This window comes from Mus caroli, unplaced genomic scaffold, assembly GCF_978045245.1.
Source record: "Mus caroli unplaced genomic scaffold, Mus_caroli_1 scaffold_5, whole genome shotgun sequence".
In the NCBI taxonomy this organism is placed as follows: Eukaryota; Metazoa; Chordata; class Mammalia; order Rodentia; family Muridae; genus Mus; species Mus caroli.
Genome location: NW_028227260.1, coordinates 8955930 through 8983833, shown reverse-complemented (window position 1 = coordinate 8983833; position 27904 = coordinate 8955930). Strand labels below are relative to the sequence as shown.

Here is a 27904-nt window from a genome sequence, read left to right as displayed (position 1 = left end):
CACTGTACCTCTCTCCTCAATCCAACTCCTCCTGTGTACCTGTGCATCTCCTTCTCAAATTCATACCTCTTCTTTTGTTTTTTTTAATATTTTTTTATTATGTATTTTCCTCAATTACATTTCCAATGCTATACCTCTTCTTTTGAATATTATTGTGTGTGTGAGTCCATTTAGTGTTTACTTGTATGTATATGTGTTTGAGGCTGACCTCTTGGGAGTGGACAACCTGTCAAAGAACTTGTCCCTAGAGAAATCTAATCCACCCTTTCTCAGCAGCCATAGTGTACACACACACACACACACACACACACACACACACAGAGTTGTTGCTGTAATGTTGAGTCAGGGTCTCATGTATGTAGTTTACACTGACCTAGAACTCACTATATAGACAAAGACCTTGAACACCTCTACTTTTGTCAAAAATGAGATTATCAGATTGCTTGTCACTGTTCCCGTCTCCATCCTCCTTCTCTCCCCCCAACCCTTCAGGTCTTGTTACTCAGGTTTGCGTTGAACTCTTGGGCTCAAGTAGTCTTCTTGCCTTGGTCTTCTGAGTGCTGAGGACTCCAGGTGTTTACCAGTGTACCTGCCCCCGGCCAGATAGTGTTTGAGTTAAGGAGCCGTAATGTGCTGATTAATTTTCTACTGATAACCATTTGAGATTGGTTCCAGCATTTTATAAGGAAAATGCTGATTGGGAGATCTCCACACAGGCTTTTTGTTCCATTGAATGTTTCCTCAGAACAGCTTTCCAGGAGTTGGGTTATTAGGTTCAAGGCTATGAACAGTTTATGGCTGGTAATTCTGCTAGATTGTTTGAAAGGAGGGTGAGTGAGTTCAGACTGTAATTACCTTCTGCCGTCTCACATTCTTGGCTGTCTCCTCACATTCTTAGTTTGCTTGCTGTGTTCTTGAGTAGTTACTTTTCGTTGCTGCCTTTGACTTTGCATTCTTCCATTGCTACACAGCCCCCGTTCTATGCCCTCCAACTGTTGGTTGACTTGAGTATAGGCTGCTTAGGTCTCAGGTCTTGTTAGCAGGGAGAAATCGTCTTGACCCCAAGTCTATCACCCAGATGATCTAAAACAGTGGTTGATACACTTTTCCAATAAAGGACCAGCCATTGGGGCTGGGGAGATGGCTTAGGGGTTCAGAGCACATTCTACCCTTCTGGACGACCTTGGTTTGACTTGCAGCACCCATATCAGGCAGATCATAATTGTAACACCAGCTCCAGGAGATCTGACATCTATGGTCTCTCCAGGTACCATGTATTGGTGTACACGTGTACTCATGTACACATACCTACACACAGATATATAGGTAATTAAACATAATAATAACTACAGTAAATATTTTTTAAAAGAAGACTAGCCACCATGCTGTACAGGTAGGCAATATAACTTTATTGATGAACACTGAAGGATTGTCTTCTGTTTCTTTTGAAATCTTTTCTAACCATTTGAAATATAGAAACGGAACAAAGATGGGGGCATCATTGCTGATGATGGGCTGAGCAGGAGCTTCGCTGAATTGTGGTCTGAACAAGAAGCAGCATGTGGGAGGGACAGAAAAAAAAGATGGCATTTCCTCACTTTCTGTTAAGTGTCAGAGAGGAAAGACCAAGCCGTTTGTCTTAATCTGGCATCTCTAGTTTTTGGTTGAGGAAATGGCAGTCTAAAAGGCAAAAAGGCATCTGGGAGGTTGGGAGAGTCAGAAGCAGGTCTTGTGACAGTGCCCATATGCTAGCTTCTAGCCTTCTACTGAGAGTGCCCCCCCACCCCCGGCCCCATGATCCCACTGTTAAAAATTTATACTCCAAAACGTGACTTTTTAAATAGTTTTTATTTTGAGATGGGGGTCTCATTAAGTTACCCAGAGTGCCTTTCAAGTCATTCCATAATCCAGGCATGTCTTTTTTTTTTTTTTTTTTTTTTTTTGGTTTTTCGAGACAGGGTTTCTCTGTGTAGCCCTGGCTGTCCTGGCACTCACTTTGTAGACCAGGCTGGCCTCGAACTCAGAAATCCGCCTGCCTCTGCCTCCCGAGTGCTGGGATTAAAGGCGTGCGCCACCACGCCCGGCCTTCCAGGCATGTCTTGAATTTGTAATCTTCCTGTCTCAGTTTCTGGAGTAGCTGGATTTACAGTCCTATGCCACAAGGAGGCCTGACTTCAAAAATGTAATGTAAAAATAGTGTGTGTGTGTTCATTTGTGAGAGCACGTCAGGCTAGTGTTCCTAGAACTGCTTCATAGTCCTCTTGTCTCTACCTCCCATCTCCTCATAGGATTATAGATGGGTGCCACCACAACCGGCTTTCTGTGAGTTCAGGGGAGCCAAACTTAGATAGGTTCTTACACGTGTACTGCAAGCACTTTGTTTGGTAAGCCAACTCCCGGCCCCAAAATATAATTCTCAAAGCACACATTGTACAGATACCAGGGTCACCCAGAACTCTCTTTTCAGATTTATGTACTTTATTGCATGCTGTTATACGTCAATTATAAAAGTACATTTTATATCGGAAGTTAGATAATGTGATTTTTGTCCTTGGAATGGCATTGTTAGTTAATTGAAGTCAGTGAGAAACAGCCCAGGGTCGGTCAGTATGAAAGGCAATCCCTTTGGGCTGGTGAGATGGCTCGGCAGGTAAAAGTGCTTGCCACCAAGCCCGATGACCTGAGTTCAGTCCCCAGAAGCTATGGGGTGGATCGAAGAAAAGAACAGACTCCTTCCTGTAAGTTGTCCTTTGATCTCCACATGTGCACCGTGGCACATGAATGCCACCCCACACACAATAAATGAATTAAAAAGATAAAAGTAAAATGTGGTGTGTTGAAGGACAAATTCAGAAGGCAGTACGGCTTGAGATGAGGCAGATGAGGTGAGAGAGATGTGGGTATGCTGCTGACGCTGGTTATTAAACCATTGCTTTGCCTATGGCTCTTCACGGAACACAAATGGTGACGTGCTAAAGCACAGAGAATTGACACAAAGTTCAGAGCTCAGGTGGGGGATGGGTGACAACTTGTTTGATAGTGTCACAGACCCTAGGTCTTAATTAGTTATAGTCAAGTCTCACACATATACCAAGGCGCCCAGGAAGGGAGGCAAATCTTAGTCTGTGCTGAGCGTGGTTTTCAAACTGTCAGTTCCTGGAACGGATGTGCGTCTGGATTGTCCAGTTAACGAGGCTGAATACTGCTCAGTCTAATACCTTTGTTGCCAGCAGGACAACTGAATTTAGGATGTAGGTGACAAGCCAAAGGTGTGTGGCTAAAGTAAAAATGATGCTTTCCTTTTCTTTTTGTTTCATTCCTTCACTCTGTGTATGAGTGTGTGTGTGTGTGTGTGTGTGTTCTGTCTGTTGTCTGAAAAGGGCATCTGGTCCCCTGGAACTGGAGTTACAGACAGTTTTGAGCCACTGTGTGGCCACTTGAAATCAAACAGGGATCCTCTGGAAGAGCAGCCAGTGCTCCTAACTGCTGAGTCATCTCCAGTCCCCGAAGTGTAACATCTTAAGAGAAGACTTCAGGGGCTAGGGAGATGGTTCAGTCAGTAAAGTAACTGCTGGGTAAGCATGAAGGCCCAAGTTCAGATCCCCAGGAGCCATGTGAAAGTCAGGTGAGGTGGTTTACATCTGTCACCCCAGCAGTGGGGCACGGGAGGCGCTGGGAGGAGACAGGCAGATCCCCAGAGCTCACGGCCACCCGGCCTATCCAAATCTGTGAGTTTTAGGGCCAGTGAGAGACCCTGTCCCAAAAAGTAAGGTAGAGAGTGATTGAGAAAGACACCAGACAAGGACTGCTGGCTTCCACTCATGTGAAATGCACACATGCATATACCCATATGAAGATGTATATATACCATGCACACACTTAACAGATGTTTATGTATATGTTAAATAATACTCAGTATTAAGAGAGAGAGAGAAAGAAAGCTTCAATCCTTTCATGGATCTTGCCTGCTTTTTCTCAGGAAGAAAAAGAGCTTGCCTTGTACAATTTTAAGTCCAGCACTCAAGTCAGCAGGTGGATCTCTGAGTTCAGTGTCAGCCTGGTCTACAGAGTGAGTTCCAGGACAGCCAGGGCTACACAGAGAAACCCTGTCTTGAAAACACAAAACAAACTTTAACGAACTAACCAACCAACCAACCAAATGAGGAGAGCTTGACTCGAGTGGTTGGTTCTATTTGTTGTAAGAGAAGGAGGTGTGGTTTGTCCCTGAAAGAACAGAGCTGGGAGGCCAATTAGGAGGACACTGAGTGAGTACTGAGTTGAAGTAGAAGCCCTGGTGGCCCCGGCCCTGGCCCTGTGAAGTGGTTACGTCCGAGAACGGAAAGAAACGGGGATGTGGAAGAACACAATTTTAGGGGCTAGAAAAGAGACTGTTGTTTTATTTTTTTTTCCTGTCTAAGCCTGATACAGCGAAACTGCCTTCTCTTTCTAATGCGATTAGATCATTAGGAAGTTCAAAACAAACAAATAGAACTCCAAACATCCTTGCCTGGGTTAATGAGGTGATTTACTAAGGAGTTTTAGGTCTATACCAGAGTATTTTGTAACTATACAGAGACCTGTTCAAGAGGAAAACGGTGGGGTCCTTAAGGGGTACCACACTGCTGCCAGCCTTCCCACAGCCCTTGCCAGGGTCCATATTACTGGGGGTGGAAGGTAGGTGAGGGATTTGGGGGGCTCTCATCCTAGCTTCTTGCTGTTGTTTGCTGGGAAACCCTTTGCTGAAGTGTGCTTGTGAATATGGAGGCTCATGAGTACCTCCTTCATCCTTAAAGGGTAGGATGTCATGCCCTTCTTATCAGACTGACTCTTTCCTGACCCCTGACTAGGGTAGTGGCTCTGAGACACTCACTGTTTTCCAAAAGCCCCTTGTGCCTCAGTTCTCAAGCACTGGAGCTGCCTACTTACTTGTGGCTACAGCTTCTGCCTTGGAATCACTGAATAAGAAGAAGGCCTCATAGGGTTCTTATGAGAGCGAGCTGGATTCCATGTGGAAGTCCCTAGGCCGCTGTCTAGTACATATAAGGTATTGCTCTAGTGGGGCTGTTGGGATAGTCAGCAGGTAGCACTTAATTACTGTATTCATCTGTGAGCCTGTCACAGATTACCCCAAACTTCAATCTGTGACCTGTTGGTAAGACTGGGGGTCATCTGGGCATGGTGGCACATGCCTTGGATCCCAGCACTTGGCAGGCAGAGGTAGTGTTGGAGCTCTGTGAGTTTAAGACCAGCCTGGTCTACATAGCAAGTTCCAAGCTAGTCAGAATTAAATAATGAGATTCTGTCTCAAGAAATAAATTAAAAAACAAAACAAAACAAAACAAACCCCAAAAGATCGGTGGTCAGGGGCTAGGAATGTGGTGGCTCAGTTTGTTGAGTGCTTGCCAGGAATTCATGAGTTTCTGGGCGTGATTCCCAGCAGCAACCAAAGCAGCCATGGGGGTACTACATGTCTTGAGATCTCAGCTCTCAGGAGTTAGAAGCAAGAAAGTCAGGACTTTGAGGTTATTCTCAGCTCCATAGTGGGTTTGAGTTGAGCCTGGGCTGCCTGAGACCTGGTTTCAAGAAAACAAGAAACCCACAACTACAGATAGATCCTGGGTGGCGCATGACTGTGTTGTTGGCACTTAGGAGTCACACACAGAAGAACCACCACAAATTTCAGGTCTACCACGGCTACAGTTAAGACCCTGTCTTGAGAACAAAAGAAAACAACAATAAAGAATTGGAATCAAGCCGGGCGTGGTGGCGCACACCTTTAGTCCCAGCACTCGGGAGGCAGAGGCAGGCGGATTTCTGAGTTCGAGGCCAGCCTGGTCTACAAAGTGAGTGCCAGGACAGCCAGGGCTACACAGAGAAACCCTGTCTCGAAAAACCAAAAAAAAAAAAAAAAGAATTGGAATCAGCTGCACTAGGGGGTGTGGCTCCTTGGTGGCATGCTTGCCAATCACATATGAGAGCCTGGTGAACCTCAGCACACGGGTGGGGTAGGAATGAGACTGGCTTGAGGAGAAGGGAATCACATTACCTTTGTGGCTTACAGGTTCTCTTTCTTCCCTCTACTCCTGCCTTCTTTATCGTAGATAAAGAGGCTGGGGTGAGGTTGTAGACTGCTTGTCTAACATGCACACGACCCTATCCTCAGCACCCAACAAGCAAAATCTATGACAGAGAACAAAGCACTGCAATGTAGGGTTAAAAGCAGGGATGACATTTAAATTGTGATGGTTGAACCTTGAAAACTAGACATACTAAGCTGGAGAGATGGCTGGGTGATTAGGAACACTGGCTGCTTTCCCAGAGAACATGGGTTAGATTGCCAAGCACCCACAAGGTGGCTCACAACCACCTGGAACTCTAGTTCCAGGGACTCAGATGTTGTTCTGCTATTCTTTGGCCTCAGGCACTCATATGGTATGCACTTAAATGTCTGCCGTTTAAAGGTAAACCACCAATACACATAAAATAGAATTTAAAAGATGAATAAAATTGACATATAAAATATGACTGCAAAAATATAAAGTTAGGGAAAGGGAAGCTATTTAGATATTGAAAATTACTGAGTTGTTTCATAAAAATGGAAAAGACATTAAAGCCCAAAAGTCGCAAGGAAAGGAGAAAGCTGGAAGCAGGCCCTGATTCTATACTTTAGTTTTCTTTCTTTGTGGAGTTGGAGGTAGAGAACCTTGTGTGTACGAGACAAGTGTTCTTTCTGAGGTACACCCCAGTCATTGGGTTTTTGAGGCTGTCTTTCAGTATGTAGCCAAGGTTTGTCTGGAATTCTCCATCCTGCCTTCACCTTCAAGGAGCTGTGGTTCTAGGCATATGCTATCATTACTTAGCTCCTGACTGGGTACAGTGTCAGGAGTGAAGACACTATGTGCAGCATTTCAGTTATTCTTGTCACAACCTCGGACCCAATGACCATTATACGTAGACCAGAATCTTTGTCATCCAGGTCACTTGTTAGAAAGCCACCGAGCCAACTCTGAACCTCCAATGTGATATGGAATGGCTGAATTGTAGAGAGGAAAATCCAGAGCCCGCTTTGCTTTGAATAGCCTTGAAACAAGACTCTGTGTCCTCTGTCTTGAACAAGAAGAGGAAGAGGAGGAGGAGGAGGAAGAAGGAGGAAAAGGGGAAGGGGAAAGGGAAGAGGAAGAAGGAGGAGGAAGAGGAGGAAGTGTCTTTGTCTGTAATTGCTAAATCAATATTGGCTAGAGGGCTTGAGAAATATCTCATTTGGTAAAGTGCTTGCCTTGCGAGTATCAGTGATGGCACAGTAAAACTACTGAACTGGATCATTCTGTGGGTAGAAAGAAAGGTTTATTGGAGATCAAGATGCTAAGGCTGGGAGCTGGAGTGGGCAGAGAGAAACAAAATGTTGGGAAAGCAAGTGGATTTTCTATGACAGGATAATACATATAACCTGTTGAATGTGTATAATGTTCCTTGTATATGTGTTCTCAGGGCTGCCTAACACCAGACAAGCAGTTGCTGAGCTCTTCCCACTCCCAACAGTCCTCAGTTGTCTATGGTTCTTTATAGGGTTGAGGCTTCCTGCTCTTTTCCCCTTTCAATCTGACATGTTCATTCTTGTCGTCCTTGTTCAGCTCACACAGTGAGACTTTATGAGTATGATTTCTGGTATTCATTGTTTTAAATTTTTTTTTTAAGATTTATTTATTTATTATATATAAGTACACTGTAGCTGTCTTCAGACACTCCAGAAGAGGGCGCCAGATCTCGTTACGGATGGTTGTGAGCCACCATGTGGTTGCTGGGATTTGAACTCTGGACCTTCGGAAGAGCAGTCGGGTGCTCTTACCCACTGAGCCATCTCACCAGCCCCATTGTTTTAAATTTTAATTTTATGTGTATGAGTGCTCTTAACTGCCAAGCCACCTCACTAGCTAGGATAGCCCCTAAGCTTATCCTTAGTTCAGAACTATAACAGTATCACATGGGTTGCTTTTTCTGAATTGATTTCTAGTAGGTTTGTAAGCAGTCAAGAATGATTTTTAAATGCATCAAATAAAAATTCCAAACAGTGGGATGTGGTGGCTCAGACCAGTAATCCCAGCTACTCCAGAAGCTGAGGCAAGAGAATCTTTGGTTTCAAAGACTGCATGGGCTACAAAGCAAGTTTAAGGCCAGTTTAGGGAATTTTGTGAGACCTTGTCTCAAAATGAAGACATTTATATAAAGGTAAGACTGACAGTGTAGCTGTCAATGATAGAGCACTTCCGTAGTGTATGTAAGGGCCTGGGTTTAATCTTCAGTACTAATAAATAAGTTAAGCAATACTAAAATTCCCAGAACTGTCTCATCATACACTATACACATTATATATGCATGTCTCATTTATTCAACACAAACCTATTACTGCTTGCTGTGCTCTAAGTGTTGGTCTTAAGAATCAGGCAGGTCCCATGTTTGTCTTCTGCCACATAGAACTTTCAATCTATATCCTTTCTTTCTGTCTCTATTTCATTAGCTAGAAATAACAATAACAGTTATATATTTGATTTCCTTACTGTTCTAATACCTCAACTTATTTAATCCTCATAATGACCCTATGAAGTAAGATTATCATAATTCCCATTTCGCAGATAGGGAAAACTGAGGCACTGAGGCTAAGTCATTTACTCAAAGTGCATATCTCTTAAATGGTGTAGAGGAATTTGAAGTCATTCAGTCTGGCTTCAGTGTATCTCTCTCCTCCTCTCTCCCCCTTTCTCTCGCCTGTGAAATAGATACAGTCAGCCTAGGCTAGATAACAGTTCATAAACCACACGGTTTCTGAACTTTACAAAGGTTGATCTAATGCCTTTATGCTTTCCAGCTGTGTATCACTGTGCTCTTCCCCATTTGTCTTTGATTTTTATGAATTAGTACAAAGGTGATCCCGAATGACCCCACCCTTTGGCAGTAACCTCAGATGGAGCTCTCTTGAAGATGCTTTTTGCCCCAACTCTCCCCACCTCTCTAAAAACATCTGAACTATTCACTATTATTCATTTCATCACCACACTCTCTGTCTGTATGGAAAGAATTACAGATAGAAGCATAACTGTGGTCATCATGCACACAGAGGCATGTAATGGGCATATAATTGTTCTCAGTCAAAAGCTCAAATGAAGTCACAAGGCATTAATCTGGTTGTTCTCAGTTGAGACTTCCTATTCCAGCTTCATGATGTCTTTGAGAATTCAGTAGCCACCCTGTCTACTGAATGGAGCCTGGCTCTGGATTCTGTAGGTTTTAACAGTAACTGCAGCACTTTTTGTCCCTTGCATGTGTGCTGGGGTCTGCACCATGAGGGCTGCTGCTGTGGGGATAGTCACTGTCTTCTTAGTGTGTCCCACTATTGTGACCTCATTGAGTGGAGTTGGCTGATGGAGCTGACTCTGTCCATATGCTCCTGTGGTCACTGAGCATCCATCTTGTAGTTACTGTGCCCAGGGTGTTGCTGAAGGCGCTGCTCTGAGCTGCAGTGGTAAAGCTACATGGCTGGCTAAGGGCTTCCTTGCTTGCTTTGCAGCTACACGCTCCTGGGTAAGAAGCACAGGGGAACGAGGTGCTCTTATTTACTCCCCTGCTCTTCTCATCCTGATGCTCAGCTTGTTTCCAGCTGTTGTCTGTTAACGCAGCAGTGAACATCTGTGAGGTCAAATCTTCATCTTCATTTCAAGAGGCTTGAGCCCCACCTCAAACCTCTGGCAGTACTAGAATCTCTGAGGGTTGTGGGATATGAGTACATGTGTGCGTGGTGTATGTTTGTCTATATAGGTACATATATATGTGCCATAGCATGTGTATGTTTATATATGATTGTTTGCATATGTTGGTACATATGTGCCATAGCATGTGTAACAGTGTTTATATATGATTATGTTTGTGTATGTAAGTACATATATATGTGCCATAGCATGTGTGTGTTTATATATGATTTGTGTGTATGTTTGTGTATGTAGGTACATATGTGCCATAGCATGTGTGTGTTTATATATGTTGTATGTGTATGTGTGTGTGTGCAGATATGTGACAAAGAGCATGTATGGATGTCAGAGAACGTCTGAGTCCACTCTGGCCTTTGGCTTCATTGAGGCAGGCCTCTCTTGTTTCCTTTATTGTGCTGTGTACTTGAGGCTAGCTGGCTGGAAAGTTGCCTCTCGTGTTTCCACCCTCAGCCTCGCTGTAGAAATGATGGCTTACAGATATGCACCACATTCAGTTTTTCACATGGGTTCTGGGAACTGAACTTGGGTTGCCAGGCTTTTGATGTAGATGATTGCATGTGCTGAGCCATCTCCCCAGCCCAAACTCAGGATCTTGTACATGCTAGGCTAGCATTCTTCTACCCAAACATTCTACCAGTGAGCTACACTCATTGTTTAGAAGTCACATCTTAGGGCCAAAGTATATTTTTAGGGAAGAATATGCAGAAATGTGAGCAGTAGGGTAGGAAAATATGGAGGTGGCTCTGGGGACATGACTCAGTTGGCATAGTGCTTCTTTTGTATGTACAAAACCCTGGGTTTGATTCCCCAGAAAAGTTGGGTGTACATGCTGGGGAGATGGCTCAGTGGGTACAGCACTTGTCAGAGTTCAGAGCCTCAGCACTGTGTAAAGAGCTGGGCATGGTGGTGCGTTCTTATAATCTCAGTACTGGGGAGGCTTGGGACTAGAGAATTGCTACAGGGTTTTCTACCAGAAGACAAGACAATCTAGATTGTCCTCAGAGTCTGGTCCTTTCTATGCCTCTGTTAGAGATCACAGAGGGTTTCTCTACATTCTTGCCGTGGGTGTGCTTCTGAGGTTTATCACTCAGTGCTAATTCTCTTCTTATATCTTCCCAGAGAAGCTTTATGGCGACGTTCCTTACATAGAAGAAAGACACCGACATCGCTATGAGGTACGCCTTTCATCTGAATTACTGAGGGATGTGGATACCTGGTGCAATGAATCCCAGCAGTTATAAGTGGGCCCTTTGGGGAAAGTGCCCAGCTCATAATATCTGTAAGGAAGGCTGCTAAAATGTCCCTAACACACAGGCAAAATAATCAAAGGAAGCTACTGTGATGAAAGAGTAGATGATGGCAGAGTATCATAGAACCTGACTACATCTGGACAGGCACGGCAGAAAGACTACCCTAAATCAAAACAAGCTCATCATTCCTCCTTAACCCCTGCCGCTTGTTTCTTAGCTTTGAGAAAGATAGATAGCATCCAAGAAGGAGCCAAATGCTTCTGGCACCGGAATGAGTGTCTGGATCTTGTATGGTGGATTAGAGCTTTCAGGAGCCTCTTCTGAAATTCACATTAAGCTCGAGGTTTAGTGTCCCATGACTCAAAGGAGTTAACTGCTGAGATTGCAACAGACATGGCATTTAGAACTGTGTATGGCCATTGGTGGGGTTACTTAGTCAATCATGATGTATTTGGGTTTGGAGATAGGAATCTCTTCTGGTTGTTTATTCAAGCCAATTTGAACAGTAAGGACATTTATTAGCTCAGATCACAGGTAGACTTGAAACATGGTACAAAGAGGACTCTTGTTGTTTCCATGGTTTTCTCAGCCTTCTTTTCTGTGTGTCTGGTTTGCCCAGAGTGGTCTCTCTCATCATTGTGAGGTGGTTGTCAGTGGCAACTGAAGTATGGAGTCTTTCTTCAGTCTGATTAGGTCACTTTAAAAACATTTGTCTCTTGGTTTTGTTTTTCTGAGACAGGATCTCAGTGTTTATCTCTGACTGGCCTGGAATGTCTCTGTAGACTAGGCTGGCCTTAAACTCACAGAGATCTCCCTGCCCCTGACTCCCAGATACTGGGATTAAAGGCTTATGCCACCAGTTGAAAAATATTTTGAGACACAGTTTCATGTATTCCAAGTTGGTTTTGAACTCCCTACACACCTGAGAATGCCTTAAATTCCCGATCCTCCAACCTCTACTTCCTCAGTGCTAAGGTAACAGGCGTGTGCTCCCTTGGCCAGTTTTCTGTGGTGCTGGAGATTGAGCTAGTTTCGTGCAGGGTAGGCAAGCTGTCTACCAATTGAGTTACACCCCCAGCCCTAATTGGGTCAACTTTAATTATATGTCAGCCTGTGAAATTTTTACCATCACCAGTGCTGTGCTGAATGTTGGAGGTCTTACACCTGAGTTTTCACAATATCAGCCAAGAAGAATGGGTACTTTAATCACTGTTCTATTGCTGTGCATGACCAAAGCAATGCTTAGAAAAGAAAGCATTTTATTGGTGACTTGCTAACAGTTTTAAGAGGTTTTAGTCCATCATCATCATAGCAGGGAGCATGACTGCACACATAGATCTGGAGCAATAGCTAAAAGCTACATCCTGATACTCAGGCTGAGAAAAAGAGCTGCTTGCTGGCCTGCCCACCCACCAATGGCACATTTCCTCCAATAAGGTCACACCTATTAATCCTTCTCAAATAGTTCTATTCCTTAATGACTAAGCATTCAAATATCTGAGCTACCTTAATCAGGGTTCTCTTAAAGTCACAGAACTTAAGGACTGTGTGTATATATATATATATATATATATATATATATATATATATATATATGTATATAGCCCTGGCTGTCCTGGAACTCACTTTGTAGACCAGGCTCAAACTCAGAAATCCGCCTGCCTCTGCCTCCCGAGTGCTGGGATTAAAGGCATGCGCCACCACGCCCTGGCTGTTTCTATATATTAAAGGAAAATTTTGGGATGACTTACAGTCTGCTGTCCAACTAACCCAACAATGGGCAGCTGTGATTGGGATATTCAAGAATCGAGTAGTTGCTTGGCTCCACGAGGCTAGGTATTTCAGCTGGTCTTCTGTATGAGCTGGAATCCTGAAGTAGGTTCCAACAGATGTGCAAGCAAGTACAAGCAGGCTGAGAAGCAAGCCTTTTCTCTTCCATTGTTCTTATGTAGGCCTCCAGCAGAAGGTCTGGCCTAGATTAAAGGTGTGTACCACCACACCTGGACCTAAACTATTCTTTACATGGAACTTGCTCAATCCCAGTCTGACCTTGAACTCAGAGATCTGCTTGTCTCTGTCTCCTGGGAATAAAGGTGTGTACTACCTTACTTGGGTCTATGCCTTTCATGGCCACTATGCCTCAAGATTTAGATCAAAAACCTGTGTCATCTCAAATTAAGATATGGATCCGCCGGGCGTGGTGGCGCACGCCTTTAATCCCAGCACACGGGAGGCAGAGGCAAGTGGATTTCTGAGTTCGAGGCCAGCCTGGTCTACAAAGTAAGTTCCAGGACAGCCAGGGCTACACAGAGAAACCCTGTCTCGAAAAACCAAAAAAAAAAAAAAAAAAAAAGATATGGATCCAAAGCCTGTGTCTTCTAGCCTCAAGTTCTGGATCACAGCTGTGTGCTCCATTTCTAGATTGTAGTTCATTCCAGATATAGTCAAGTTGACAACTAAGACTAGCCATCAAATGAGCCTATGAGGCTACTCTTATTCAAACAATCTCAGTGGGTTTATGTATTTGGCTTGACCAATTGGAGTCAGTTTCTGGAATGGGACAGATAAGAGCCTCAAGACCAAAGGAAAGAATGTCAGTCCTCAATCAAATTTGTGATTTGGAGGCTTGGAGAGATGGCTCAGAGGGTAAAGCGCTTTTCCCACTAGAATTTAGATTCCCAGCCTCTACATAAATGCTAGGCAAATGTGATGGTCTGCCTATAATCCCAGCACCCAGAAGGCTAAGACAGGATCCACTGGGCAAGCTTGACAAACTTCAGGTTCAATAGGAGACCCCACCTCAGTAGGCTATCTAAGAAAACACCCAATATCAACCTCTGGCTTCCACTAGCATGCACCCATATGTGCACATGTACACATACCCATGTGTACCCATACACATGCAAACATGTTTGTATACATGCACACCATACAAATACACATGTAAAAATGATGAGAAATTGGGGATAGATAGTGTTTGTTACTTTCTTGTTGCTTTGTAAAATACAGACAAAAGAAACTGAAGGATTTATTTTGGTTTATTGTTTAAGGAGCTATAGGCCATCACTCTAAGGAAGTTGGGATCGGGGAGTATAAGGTGGCTGATACCATTTTTTTCAGGGCTTAGGAAGGAGGGAGAGAGAAAGGAAAGAAGAGTGGAGGGATGGAAGGAGGAATACTGGTATTCACTTATGTTTTTCCTTTTTATTCAGTCCAGAACTCTAGCTATGGGGTAGTGTTGCTTACATCAGGCTACATCTTCCCTCCTTAGCCAGTTAACCCTTTGGAAGTGCCCTCATTTCATTCCCAGAAGTATGTCTCCTAGACGATTCTAAATCGAGCCAACCTGACAAAGATTAGGCATTCCAGGTTGTTAGGGGTGCTTCAATTGGGAAAGCAGTAAATACAGGATGCCCATAAGCAGCTGTTCTCTCAGTTCTGACTCAGAGTGCTTACATTGCCATAGTCCTTTGTTTTGAGTCCTACCCGCATGAGTCTTCCAGGTTCGTTTTATTTGAATTAGACTTTAATATTTCAGGTTCATCATGAGTTTAAAATTAGATTTGGGATGTTGAATGTAGAAATTAAGTAGAGGATCAGTACAGTGGAAAAATCCACCAACTGATGCAGGACCTCTTTATAAGCTGTTTATTATTATTTTTAATTGCTCTGTAGTTCAAAGACTTGAATTTTTCGCATTTCCAGGTGAACCCTAACCTGATCAACCAATTTGAAAATAAAGACCTTTGTTTTGTCGGTGAGGATGTAGATGGGAAGAGGATGGAAATTGTTGAGTTGACAAGTAAGTGGGTTCTTTGTTTCTATAAAGCTCCATGATGACCTAGCACCTTTTTGTCTAACATAGACTAATCTGGGACCTAGTTCATTGTTCCCTCTCCTAATTCCTCAATCATTTGAAACACATACAGAACTTCAGAATGTATGGGAAACACATTGCATATTACTTTGGGACCGGTTACTTTGAACTTAGCATCAATAGCTGCATTGTCCCAAGTCTGCCAGCTGTACAAGTAGTAGGCATCTTAGCCATTTCCTCTATCTCTGTCCTGTGTCAGCTCTAAGCTAAATGCCCTGCAGACAGCACACAGCTCATTGTCCACTGTCTCTCTTCTTGTTCTTTCCCTTGTTCTTGGTGGTCATTGTGGATGTATGGTATATGAGGGGCCCAGATCCTCTCCTGACTCTTTTTACTGTTTGTACTTGAAATGCAACCTTGGACTAGTCATTGATTTTCTAGACACTAATCAGTGCACTTAGAGTTTTTTGTAAGACCGAACAAGGGTCTGGAGATGTAGCTCATTTGGTCGAATGGTTGCATCCCATGCACAAATCCCTAGGTTTGGTCCCCAGCACAGTGTAACCTGGGCATGGTGGCACAGTCCTATAAAGTAATCCTGGCCAGAAGAGCACAAGTTCAAGGTTACATAGTGTGGACAGCCTAAGCTATATGAGACCCTGTCTTAACAGAAACAAACAAAACACGAAGGACTAGACTCCTATTGAGGAGGAGCACAGGAGGCAGCCTGGTGTGCTGGCTCATCCCTGTAGTCCCAGGACTCGGAAAGTTTGGATTCACGAAGACTGCTTTGATTTAAAGGCAAGCCTGGGCTTGTAGCGAGTTTGAGGCATGACTGGGTTACATGAAATAAATAAGTGGCACAGAAATTATTTATAGCTGAGCTAGAAGACTCTGAAAGCATAGGCCCACAAGCACACATTTGTTACTGACAAGACATAAGGCAGTAAGCAGTCTTCGCATTCATTCAGCCCTGCAAGAACATCATATGCCTGAGGACCTAGCTTGTCTCAGCTTTTTATCTTGCCCAGGGGTCAGCGCCAGTATGCTCATTTGTGTGTGTGTGTGTGTGTATTGAACTAATATGATTAAAAAAATTTAAAGGAATATTTAGGACATGGGAAAATAATTCTGTAATTATGTGACATTTGAGTTTCTTTGTGTCCATAAGTAGTCTTATTGGAGATTGGTGTAGGGGTGGAAAGGTGTGACCTTTTCCTCGCTCATCATAAAGGTCACAGCTGACATTCTTGTAATACAAGATTAATAAGAGAAAAGCAAGGGATGAGGATTTGGCTTGGTGGTAGGAGGCCCTTGGTTCAGTCCTCCACTCTGGAAGAAAAGAAGCAAAGAGATAAAAGAAAAACATGATCTAGTTAGTGTTTCTGATGTGATATACCACTATGACCAAAACAACATGGGAAGGAAAGAGTTTATTTCATCCTACCGGATACAATCCATCATTAAGGGAAGCCAAGGCAGGAGCTTGAAGTAAAACCACAGAGGTATGCTGTGAATTGGCTTGTTTTCAGGCTCATTTCCAGGTAGCTTTCTTATTTAGCCCAGGACCACCTGCCTAGGGATGATACTGTCTACAATAGCCTGTCCCTGCAACATCAGTTAACAGTCAAGAAAATACTCCACAGACCTAGGTTAATCTGATGGAGGCAATTCTTCAACTGAGAGTCCCTCTTCCCGGGAGTGTCAGGTTGACAGCTAAGATTAGCTGTCACAACTCTACCCCTTGTCAACATGACACTCAAACACATTACTGTTAAACCATAACTTCCTTTCTTGTCCTAAGATCTTGTATTGGTATCACAATATACAGCAGTCTAGTTTTTATAGTATCCAACTTGAACAATTTTTGTGCTTTAAAAGTCCAGTATCTCTTTAAAAATCCAAAGCTTCTTAACTGTGGGTTCTTGTAAAATTAAAAACAATTGAACAGATTATATACCTTTTTATTTGAAAGAGAACCAGGGCATAGGTCTAATCAGATCAAAGCAAAACCAAAGCCTTTAAAAATTTCCATGTCCAAAATCTAGGACTCATTCTTGATCTTCTGCGATCCCAGGTATTTGGTAGTCCCACATCTCTGGCTCTGCAGCTTGCAGCACACTGCTTGTGTTATATATTCTGGGTGACTTCATTCTACTCCTGCCACTGTCATTGGCTATTGCTCCAAAGTCCTGGAATCTCCAGTAATATGAGGTCTCCATGGCATTTGGGGTTGCACCTTCATCAGTGGCCTTCCATGGCTTCTCTTCTGGGATTCCAACTCCCCCACGTGGCACCGGGTTTCATCTTTTCTCCACTGCGCTTTCAGTTCTTCAGCTTTCGTGCTGCCCCGACCAGTGACACTATCAGCCAGTGGTGGCGCACACCTTTAATCCTAGAACTTGGGAGGCAGAGGCAGGTGGATCTCTGAGTTCCAGGCCAGCCTGGTCTACAGAGTGAGTTCCAGGACAGCCAGGGCTATGCAGAGAGACCCTGCCTTAAAAAACTAAACACACACACACACACACACACACACACACACACACACACACACACACAACCACATGGGCTACTCTTACACATTAATAAGGTAAACACTGAACAAAAGTAACAGGGAGGAAAAGGCTCATTTTATTTTACAAGTTACAGTCCACCAAGGGAGGCTAAGCAAGAACTCAAGGCAGGAACTTGAAGCAAAAACCATGGCTGCTTTCTGGCTTGCTCCAAGCTTACATCCAGCTACCTACCTACCTACCTTCCTTTCTTCCTTCTTTCCTTCCTTCCTTCCTTTCTTCCTTTTTTTTTTTTTTTCTTTTTTTGAGACAGGGTTTCTCTGTGTAGCCCTGGCTGTCCTGGAACTCACTCTGTGTAGACCAGGCTGGCCTCAAACTCAGAAATCCGCCTGCCTCTCTCTGCCTCCCAAGTGCTGGGATTAAAGACATGTGCCACCACCGTCCGGCTTCCAGCTACCTTTCTTATACAGCCCAGGCCTACCAGCCTTCCTGGAGGTAGGGATGCTGCTGCTCACATGTGCTGGGTCCTCCTCTATCAATTAGTGATCAAGAACATGTCCCACAGACAAGACCACAGGCCTCTCAGATTCAGTCAGTTCTTCAACTGAAGCCTCCTCTTCCCAGGAGTGTCAGGTTGACAAGATTAGCTATCATAAAGAGTAACAAGTCTAGTTAGTTTCATGTGACTGACACAGGGGCCTTCAGAAATGAAGACCCAACGATCCAGGGAAAACTCTTTTAATTCTTAGATTTGAAGAGGAATAGGCAGTTCTATGGAAATGTGATAAGGCAAAAGGTGTAATAGACTGTCCAGCTTCTTCTTGGCCTCTCTCTGCAGCATTCTCCCCCCCACCCCCCAGATGTAGGGCAGAATCCTGGAATGAGGGTTTCTTTTCCTGATGTTGGCTTTGTTTTTGCTTCTTTGAGACAGTCTCATGTATTCCAGGCTTGCCTACTTCAACTCAGTACCTAGCTGAGGCTTGTCTTAGACTCCTGATCCTCCATGGCCCCACCTCCCATATGCTGGAGTCACAGGCATGGGCTACCATGCCTGGCAGGAAAGAGGGTATCATGACCTACTTTCAGGCACGGTAACTCCAAGATTTTATGCTGGCTCACCAGACAAAGGCAGGGATGGTCAGGGTGACCTTGCTTCTGACACAGCTTTTTCTGTTACAGTAAGAGAGGTGAGTAGTTAGGAAAGAAGTGTCATGACCTGCAATGCTTAAAGTATTTATTATTCAACCTTTGATAGAAATATGTGCAACCCCCAGTTTAGACCACACTTCATTTGACAAACTTGAACACTTGAGGAGTTGTTTCTTCTTCTTCTTCTTCTTCTTCTTCTTCTTCTTCTTCTTCTTCTTCTTCTTCTTCTTCTCCTTCTCCTTCTTCCTTCTTCCTTCTTCCTTCTTCCTTCTTCCTTCTTCCTTCTTCCTTCTTCTTTCTTCTTTCTTCCTTCCTTCTCCTTCTTTCTCCTTCCTTCCTTCCTTCCTTCCTCCCTCCCTCCCTCCTTTTCTTCTTCTTCTTCTTCTTCTTCTTCTTCTTCTTCTTCTTCTTCTTCTTCTTCTTCTTCTTCTTCTTCTTCTTCTTCTTCTTCTTCTTCTTCTTCTTCTTCTCCTTCTTCTCCTTCTCCTTCTCCTCCTTCTCCTTCTCTTCCTTCTTCCTTCTTCTTTCTTCTTTCTTCCTTCCTTCTCCTTCTTTCTCCTTCCTTCCTTCCTTCCTTCCTTCCTTCCTTCCTTCCTCCCTCCCTCCCTCCCTCCTTTTCTTCTTCTTCTTCTTCTTCTTCTTCTTCTTCTTCTTCTTCTTCTTCTTCTTCTTCTTCTTCTTCTTCTTCTCCTCCTCCTCCTCCTCCTCCTCCTCCTCCTCCTCCTCCTCCTCCTCCTCCTTCTTCTTCGACAGGGTTTTTCTGTATAGTCCTGGCTGTCCTGGAACTCACTTTGTAGACCAGGCTGGCCTTGAACTCAGAAATTTGCCTGCCTCTGCCCCCAAATGCTGGGATTAAAGGCATGTGACACCACGCCAGGCGGGGAGTTTCTTCTTAATCTGTTTGTTTGTCTGGATGTTCTTTTGGTGTGTTCATCTTATGTCAAACTACATTTAAATGCTCTCTAAACTCTTCCTCAGGATGATTTTTTTGTTACTGTACCATCAGTTTCTTCTCCTCAGAGTTTCTTTTTTTTTTTTTTTTGTTGGTTTTTCGAGACAGGGTTTCTCTGTGTAGCCCTGGCTGTCCTGGCACTCACTTTGTAGACCAGGCTGGCCTCGAACTCAGAAATCCGCCTGCCTCTGCCTCCCGAGTGCTGGGATTAAAGGCGTGCGCCACCACGCCCGGCTTCCTCAGAGTTTCTTACTCTCTCTGCCATTGACATTTGGGACAAGATCATTCTTTATTGTTGAGCCGTTCTGTGTGGTATTTGTCAACATCCTTGGTCTCATGTCAATGGATACTAGCAGCAGACCTGATTCGTCCTACCCCTTAGTTTTAGCCTTTCAAAAACATCTTTATAGCGTTAGGGAGAAAAGGCCTGTCTTCCTGGTAGAGTGTTTTTCAAGCATGTACAAGATTCTGAACTTCATCCATGGTGCCTCAGTGTCAGATATGATGGAGTGTGCTCATGGCTCCAGTACTTAGAGAGTAGAGAGACAAGAGGATCGGGATTTCAAAGTCCTTCTTAGGTATATTGGGGTCTACCTAGGCTACAAGAGACCTTTTCTCAAAAACCAAGCCAAACCAAAACCAACCAACCAATCATCCAACAAACCAGCTAAACAAAACAACAACAACAAAACCATCTGTAGACACTGGCAAATGTACTTGGTCAAGAACCACTCTCCCAGATCACCAGGCTTGACATTGAACTATTAAGCTCTTCCTCTTCTTCACATCCTCAACTTGTAATCATTTGTCAAGAGATTCTACTAATGGAAAGAAAGTGTTTGAGATTACCCTCCCAGTTCCTGCCACCTTAGCCTCACTACATGATGGCTTCAACTCTGACTTGTCCTCAAGTTCCTCCCTGCCTCTAGGTTCTTCTAGCTCTCCTACTTTCTAAGCAGGACAAGGTTCTACCTTTGCAGTCTACTCATACTAATTTGCTGGAGAAACCACTCTAATTTGTTGGCTGTGAGGTACATGTTAGACACTCCAAAAGGGTAGCCTGCCCTGGGTAGAGTGGTGCTTGCCTGTAATCTCAGGATTTGGGAGGTTGATCAGGAGGATCATTGCAAATTTGAAGCTTGTCTGGGTTACATAGTAGGTTCCAGGCCAGCCAGGGTTACATAAGGAGACCTCATTGACATAAAAATTAATAGGCAGGCATCGTGGCTCATACCTTTAATCCCAGCACTTAGTGGGCAGAGGCAGCCAGATCTCTGAGTTCAAGGCTAGCCTAGTCTACATGGTGAGTCCCAAGCCAGCCAGGGCTGTACAGAGAGGTCTTGACTCAAATAAATAAATAAGCATAAATACAAAAAAATGTGTTAGAATGATGTTGAGGAATGTGTCCAACCTATGTGCTTTAGATTTCAGACTTTCTTTACAGCTTGTCAACTTTTTTCTCTCTGTCAGTCAATACCATTCAATGGCCTGTAATCTGAGTACTTCGAGAACCCAGACAGGAAGAGGAGGGAGAATCCCAAACCTGGAGGAGACCTGATGTTGAAGGAATCCTGTAATCTCAGGATTTGGGAGGTTGAGCAGGAGGATCATTGCAAATTTGAAGCTTTTTACTTGGACCTTTAGCATGCTCACTAGATGCTTAGCTGTAAAGCTCGGCTAGGGACTCTATATGTGCCTCACAAAGTGGTTGATGGATGTAAATTCCCTTTTGTAGAAGTGGCTAGAGTGTAGAGAGGTTAAGTAATATGCCTAGGGCTGTTGAACTAGGCCTTGGGAGCTGGAGAATAACTCAGGTTGTAGCCTTCTGCTCGCACCTTGCACACAAGTTAGTTTTCTGTATTTCCATTGAGTCCTTCTGCCTAGAGTCTATATTGTGGTGGTTATTACTAATTACAGGCTATCATCCCATAGCTCAAACAGTCCTAAAATGCACTATATAGCCTAGTCTGACTTCCAACTTGAGATAAGCCTTCTGCCTCAGCTTCTTGAGTCCTGGCATTACAGGTGTAGGCTACCCAGTCTGGTTTCTGTATAGAGTTTGTTGGTTTTGGTTTTCTATTTGCTTGTTTATTTGTTTTGTTTGTTGTTGTTGTTGTTTTGTTCTTCCAAGACAGAGTTTCTCTGGATAACAGAGCCCTGGCTATCCTGGACTTGCTTGTAGACTAGGCTAGCCTAGAACTCAGAGATCTACCTGCTTCTGCCTCCGGAATGCTGGAAACCACTCCAGACCCTGTGTAGAGTTTTGAATTAGAATAGTAATGGTGATTTAGGGGTCTTTAATGTAGAATTAAAGTGTGATCACTGATTGCTGTTGAAGGCTACCCACCTCTCTTGGCTTATGAGAAGATGGCAGAGAATTCCTTAAGCAAATAACTGCTTGTTTACTTTGTTCAAGTATTTATTCTCTTTTCCTTCTCCTGCTTCTCTTATTGTCAGCAAATACCGAGGGGCCTCTTTCTTCACAAAGATTTAGATTCCCATTGATGCCTCAGATTTAATGAAGGCTGGAAAGGAAATGAGAGCTGCTGTAAAACCTTGCAGTTTTGAAAAGCTCACTACAAGGGAATTCATTTTATGAAGGCAAATTCCCCAGAAGATTCTGATCTTAAGTACCCTTTAGAAGCATATCCACGAGTCTCTACTGTCCCTCAAGGATTCTGAGAGGAACAAGGCTCGAGATTTGTTAGAATGTCAGAATGTGCTTTAAAGTGATTAAGAGCATTATTTTTTAAAGGTACTTTGTTTGACTGATAGGGCATCGTCAAAATAAAAACTCTTTCATCATTCTTCATATCCACACAGAGACTTTGTTTGAATAAAATGATTCCGAGCAATGATCCGTTCATTTAAATAGTCAGTTTCCGGCTGTGACATGATCTGTGTCACAGCTTCTCTCTGTAGCTCTGCAGAAACACAAGGACTGTCTTTTTTCTTTCTAAGACATCCCTAGATATTATGCTATAATGTTTAATGTGTTTCACTTTAAAATTATATTGCTCAATTTCTTCTCTAAGTGCGGATGACTTTTCTTCCTTTTTAAAATAAGCTTTTCTTTATTTTTATTTTTTGTTTCTGAAAGCGTATTACATTTATTTACTTATTTGTGGGGGTGGACATGAAGGATGGGCCTCATGCCATGGCTTATGTATAGAGGTTAAAAGACCACTCTTGATTCCTTCCTTCTACCACATGGGCCCCACAGATGGAATTCAGATCATCAGGTTCAGTGGAAGCAAACAATTTTAACTGCTGAGCCATTTCCTAAGACCCTTGGTTTTTTGTTTGTTTGTTTGTTTGTTTGTTTATTATTTTGTTCTTCTTTGTTTTCCTGAGACAGGATCTCCCTAAGTAGCTGAGGCTTACCTGGAACTTGCACTGTAGACCAGGTCACCTTCAACTGTGTGGTGAGCCTCCTGTCTCTGTCTCCTGAATGCTGGGCTTTCACAGGCTTGTACCACTATGTTTGAAGGTTCTAGTTTGCTTTCCGTTGTTATGAATACTATGACCAAAAGCAACTTGGTGAAGAAAGAGTTGATTTTGACTTCTATTTCCAGGTCAAGGTTCATCAGTGTGGGAAGTCAGGGCAGAAACCATAGAGGACTACTGCTTACTGGCTTACTTTCCAGATCATGCTCAGTTTTCTCATACACCCCAAACCCACTTACATAGGGTTGGTGCCACTCACAGTGGGCTGTCCTCCCTCATCAATAAAGGTGATCTCTTATAGGCATGGGCATAGGCCAGTCTGGTTGAGGCAGTTCTTCATTTGAGGTTCTCCTTTCGTAGGTGACTCTAGTTAGGTTATATCATATTAACAATAAGAACTAATGAGAATACTGACTTTTTTGTTGTTGTTTTGCTTTGAGACAGGGTCTCTTGTAACCCAGGAAGTCCTTAAACTTCCAGGACTGAAGATAACCTTGAACTCCTGATCTCCTTGCCTCCCCCTCTGGGGTGCTGGGATTATACCCCTGCACCAACACATTCAACTCTTTTCTTCTTTTGTTGAGAGAGAAGGTATCATTGCTTGCACCAGGCTTTCATAGCTGAGCAGCCCTCTAATGCTAGGAGGCTTTTGCTTAAATATAGAGTATTCCTCCACTGGCTTTTCTGAGATCAGATCTGTCCAGTAGAATTTGCTTCAATGAAGAAACTATTCTGCTTGTTCAGTATAGTAGCTATCAGCTATTGAATGCTCAGTTAATTGTGTGTGTGTGTGTGTGTGTGTGTGTGTGTGTGTGTGTGTGTGAGTGAGAGACTGAGAGAGAGAGAGAGAGAGAGAGAGTGAATATGTGTATGTGGGTTTCCAAAGGCCAGAGTGTACGAAGACATCACTGACTTCTTCTGTTTGTATCTGGTCTTTGCTACTATGTGGGTTGTTCTTTTACCCACCCTTTATCTCCCCTGGTTTCACCTCTTGACACTAGATAGGAGACAAACAAGGATAGAGGGGAGAGAGAGGAGATGGGAGAGAAAAAGGATAGATGAGCAGAAAGAAATTCCTGCATCTAATTTTTTTCCTTTGTTTCTTCTTTGACCATGGCTACTAACAAACTATAACCAATCTCTCTAAATGACCCACCCCACCTCTCAGGGCCCTTGAATTTATGTACCCTTTGAAAAGTTCCCAGAATTCCAAATGTCACACAAGCTCAGAAATTATTTACAGCTGGCAAAACCATGCTTCTGCTAGAGCACGAGGCAAATCATAGTCGGTTCAAAGCAGCCCCATATCCCCACACCTGGGATTTAAACAATAACACATTCTTATCTCTCATGCTCTACAGGCACCAGCAGCGGAGCCTTTTTTTTTTTTTTTTTTTTTTTTTTTTTTTTTTAACGTGGAAGCTAGGGATTTGAATTCAGATCATGCTTGCTTAGAAAGTGCTTTTATTCATCAAGCCATTTCCCCAGTCCTCAGTTTTAATGAATGCAAATAACGTATTGTAGTTCATAGTTTGGGGCTCCATTAGTGACAAGAGTTTGTGATTCTTCAATTCTAAGCTATATCTAAATTTTTACTTTTTAAAGATTGTATGGGTGTCATATGAGTTCACAAGTGTCATCACACATGTGTGGAAGTCAGAGGACAGTTTTTCAGGAGTCAGTTACTTCCCTTTCTTTCTTTCTTTCTTTCTTTCTTTCTTCCTTTCTTCCTTTCTTCCTTCCTTCCTTCCTTTCTTTCTTTCTTTCTTTCTTTCTTTCTTTCTTTCTTTCTTTCTTTCTTTTTTATTACGTATTTTCCTCAATTACATTTCCAATGCTATCCCAAAAGTCCCCCATACCCCCCCACTTCCCTACCCACCCATTCCCATTCTTTTGGCCCTGGTGTTCCCCTGTACTGGGGCATATAAAGTTTGCAAGTCCAATGGGCCTCTCTTTCCAGTGATGGCCGACTAGGCCATCTTTCGATACATATGCAGCTAGAGACAAGAGCTCCGGGGTACTGGTTAGTTCCTAATGTTGTTCCACCTATAGGGTTGCAGATCCCTTTGGCTCCTTGGGTACTTTCTCTAGCTTCTCCATTGGGAGCCCTGTGATCCATCCGATAGCTGACAGTGAGCATCCACTTCTATGTTTGTTTGGCCCCGGCATGGTTTCACAAGAGAGAGCTATATCTGGGTCCTTTCAGCAAAATCTAGCTAGTGTATGCAAGGGTGTCAGCGTTTGGAAGCTGATTATGGGATGGATCCCTGGATATGGCAGTCTCTAGATGGTCCATCCTTTCATCACAGCTCCAAACTTTGTCTCTGTAACTCCTTCCATGGGTGTTTTGTTCCCACTTGTAAGAAGGGGCACAGTGTCCACACTTTGGTCTTCATTCTTCTTGAGTTTCATGCATTTAGCAAATTGTATCTTATATCTTGGGTATCCTAAGTTTTGGGCTAATATCCACTTATCAGTGAATACATATTGTGTGAGTTCCTTTGTGATTGTGTTACCTCACTCAAGATGATGCCCTCCAGGTCCATCCATTTGGCTAGGAATTTCATAAATTCATTCTTTTTAATAGCTGAGTAGTACTCCATTGTGTAAATGTACCATATTTTCTGTATCCATTCCTCTGTTGAGGGGCATCTGGGTTCTTTCCAGCTTCTGGCTATTATAAATAAGGCTGCTATGAACATAGTGGAGCATGTGTCCTTCTTACCGGTTGGGACATCTTCTGGATATATGCCCAGGAGAGGTATTGCGGGATCCTCCGGTAGTACTATGTCCAATTTTCTGAGGAACCGCCAGACTGATTTCCAGAGTGGTTGTACAAGCTTGCAATCCCACCAACAATGGAGGAGTGTTCCTCTTTCTCCACATCCTCGCCAGCATCTGCTGTCACCTGAAATTTTTGATCTTAGCCATTCTGACTGGTGTAAGGTGGAATCTTAGGGTTGTTTTGATTTGCATTTCCCTGATGATTAAGGATGTTGAACATAGTTCCTTCCCTTTCATCATGTGGCTATAAGGGATTGAACTCAGGTCATCAGGCATACTGAGCTATCTTGCTGGTCCCATTACTAGATTTCTATATCATTTGATAAATCATTGCACTGAATGAGCTAAATTTACCTTTATTTTTGTCTATAAAACATTTCATATTATTATCTTCAGTTTGATACATACTTCAAATTTGGGAGTGCAGCACAGTGACCATGCTCTATTAGAATAGTTGTCAGTAGACACAAGTTCAAACAAAGTATGTGTTTCTAAACTGGAAATAAACATAGATTTTTTTTGAGTTCTGATTTGGGGAAGAAATTGAAATCTCAGAAAATTCCTACCCAGATTTAGAGATGCTGCCTTTTTAACTCTGGCTGTTCTAGAACAGAGGACTCTGGGTATCTGGGAAAAGGCACTTTTCTGTTTGTATCATGAATTTCTGGCATAGGAGCTTCTTAGGAGCCTGGAACTGGAAATTGCTTCTATTTCCCCCATGACAATATATACTCATTTGTAACACAGGAAGCATGGGAGTCAAAAAGTAACTTGAGGTGCTAGAGAGATTGCTTAGTGGTTAAGAATATTTACTGTTCTTAGAAAGGACCCAGGTTAGAGGTTCCTAAAACCACATGGTGGCTGACAACTGTCTGTAACTCCAGTCCAGTGGATTCAACACCTCTTCTGACCTCCATGGGTTCCTGTATATGCATGATGTGCAGACATATGTACAGGCACACACACACATATATGCATGTATATGTATATGTATATATATATATACACACACACATATATATAATTAAATAAGTGTTACATGCTATAAATAAAAATGAATTTAAATGCTGGCTGCCTTGAGTTGTGACCCCATTGCCATGCTGAAAGACCATGCTTTTGTTACTCAGACTATACACTTCAGGGGAAATGTTGGCATAAGCTGATATGCCAGTACCAGTCCTTTTTTTTTTTTATGGTGCCATGACTACCATTACTAGAAAGGCTTCTGTCCTTGTCATTTCCACACACAGCCTGCTAGGTAAGTGGTTATCCTGGGAAACCTTGCCCTTGGGAACGGAGAAGAATTTGTAAGAGCTGTGCTAAAGCCATCTAAGAGAAAGAGGGCTGGACCTGGTATCCCAGCATGGGAGGCTGAAGCAGGAGGATTGATACAAGTTTGAGACTAGCCTGGGATACACAGCAAGGTTTTGACTTGGGTCAAAAGTGTAGGGACACCATGGAAAATGAGACAACAATGAAAAGCCTTCTAGAATCAGGCTGGGGCTGGGGATGTAGCTACATTGGTAGAATGCTGGCCTAGAATGCAGGAGGCCCTGGGTTCATTCCCAGCATTGCATAAGCCTCATGTAGAGGCACCCACCTATAATCATAGCACTTAGGAGATAGAGGTAGGAATATCAAAAGTTCAAGGTCATTCTCAACTACAGGAAAGTTCACGGGTAGCCTGTGCTACATGTCACCCTGTCTCAAAAGAAAAGAGAAAAGCAGGCTGATGTTCAAGGAGACTTTATCTTCTCACTCAAAAAGCTCTTGCTTCACTTTCTTTAGTCTAGCATCGTCACCACTCCCCCAAAGAAATTCTAGGTCTCTAATTAAGTGAAATATGTTTTGCAGTTTGGAATTGTATTACAAAAATGGATTACAAAAGTAACTCTGTTGGCAAGTTAATCATGTCAGTACTTAGAATGGGATGCTGCTCGACAATATAGCAACCTTTGTAGTGGGTCTCATGCCTGTTTGATTCAGTCCCTTCATATTTGCTTTCTTTTCAGGTCATCCGTATTTCATTGGTGTCCAGTTCCATCCTGAGTTTTCCTCTAGGCCAATGAAGCCTTCCCCTCCATACCTGGGGCTCTTACTTGCAGCAACGGGGAATCTGAATGCCCATCTGCAGCAGATGAACAAGCTGCCATACAGGTAACCAGCGTAATGCTCCCAGCAGTAGGCCAAGACGTGTGCTTACTAACATGTTAGCTTTTCAAAAAAATTTA

General features: G+C 43.2%; 1 protein-coding gene across 7 annotated transcripts in view; it reads left to right on the top strand.

Moving 5' to 3' along the window:
* The window catches only part of Ctps2 (CTP synthase 2), a 131051-nt gene that overhangs the window by 81160 nt on the left and 21987 nt on the right, over positions 1-27904 (top strand). For all 7 annotated transcript variants that reach the window (XM_021152651.3, XM_021152653.2, XM_021152656.3 and 4 more), the window contains 3 exons: positions 10881-10936; positions 14717-14813; positions 27686-27830. In XM_021152651.3, the coding sequence (XP_021008310.1) occupies positions 10881-10936; positions 14717-14813; positions 27686-27830 (298 nt within the window). The remainder of the gene's footprint in view (positions 1-10880; positions 10937-14716; positions 14814-27685; positions 27831-27904) is intronic.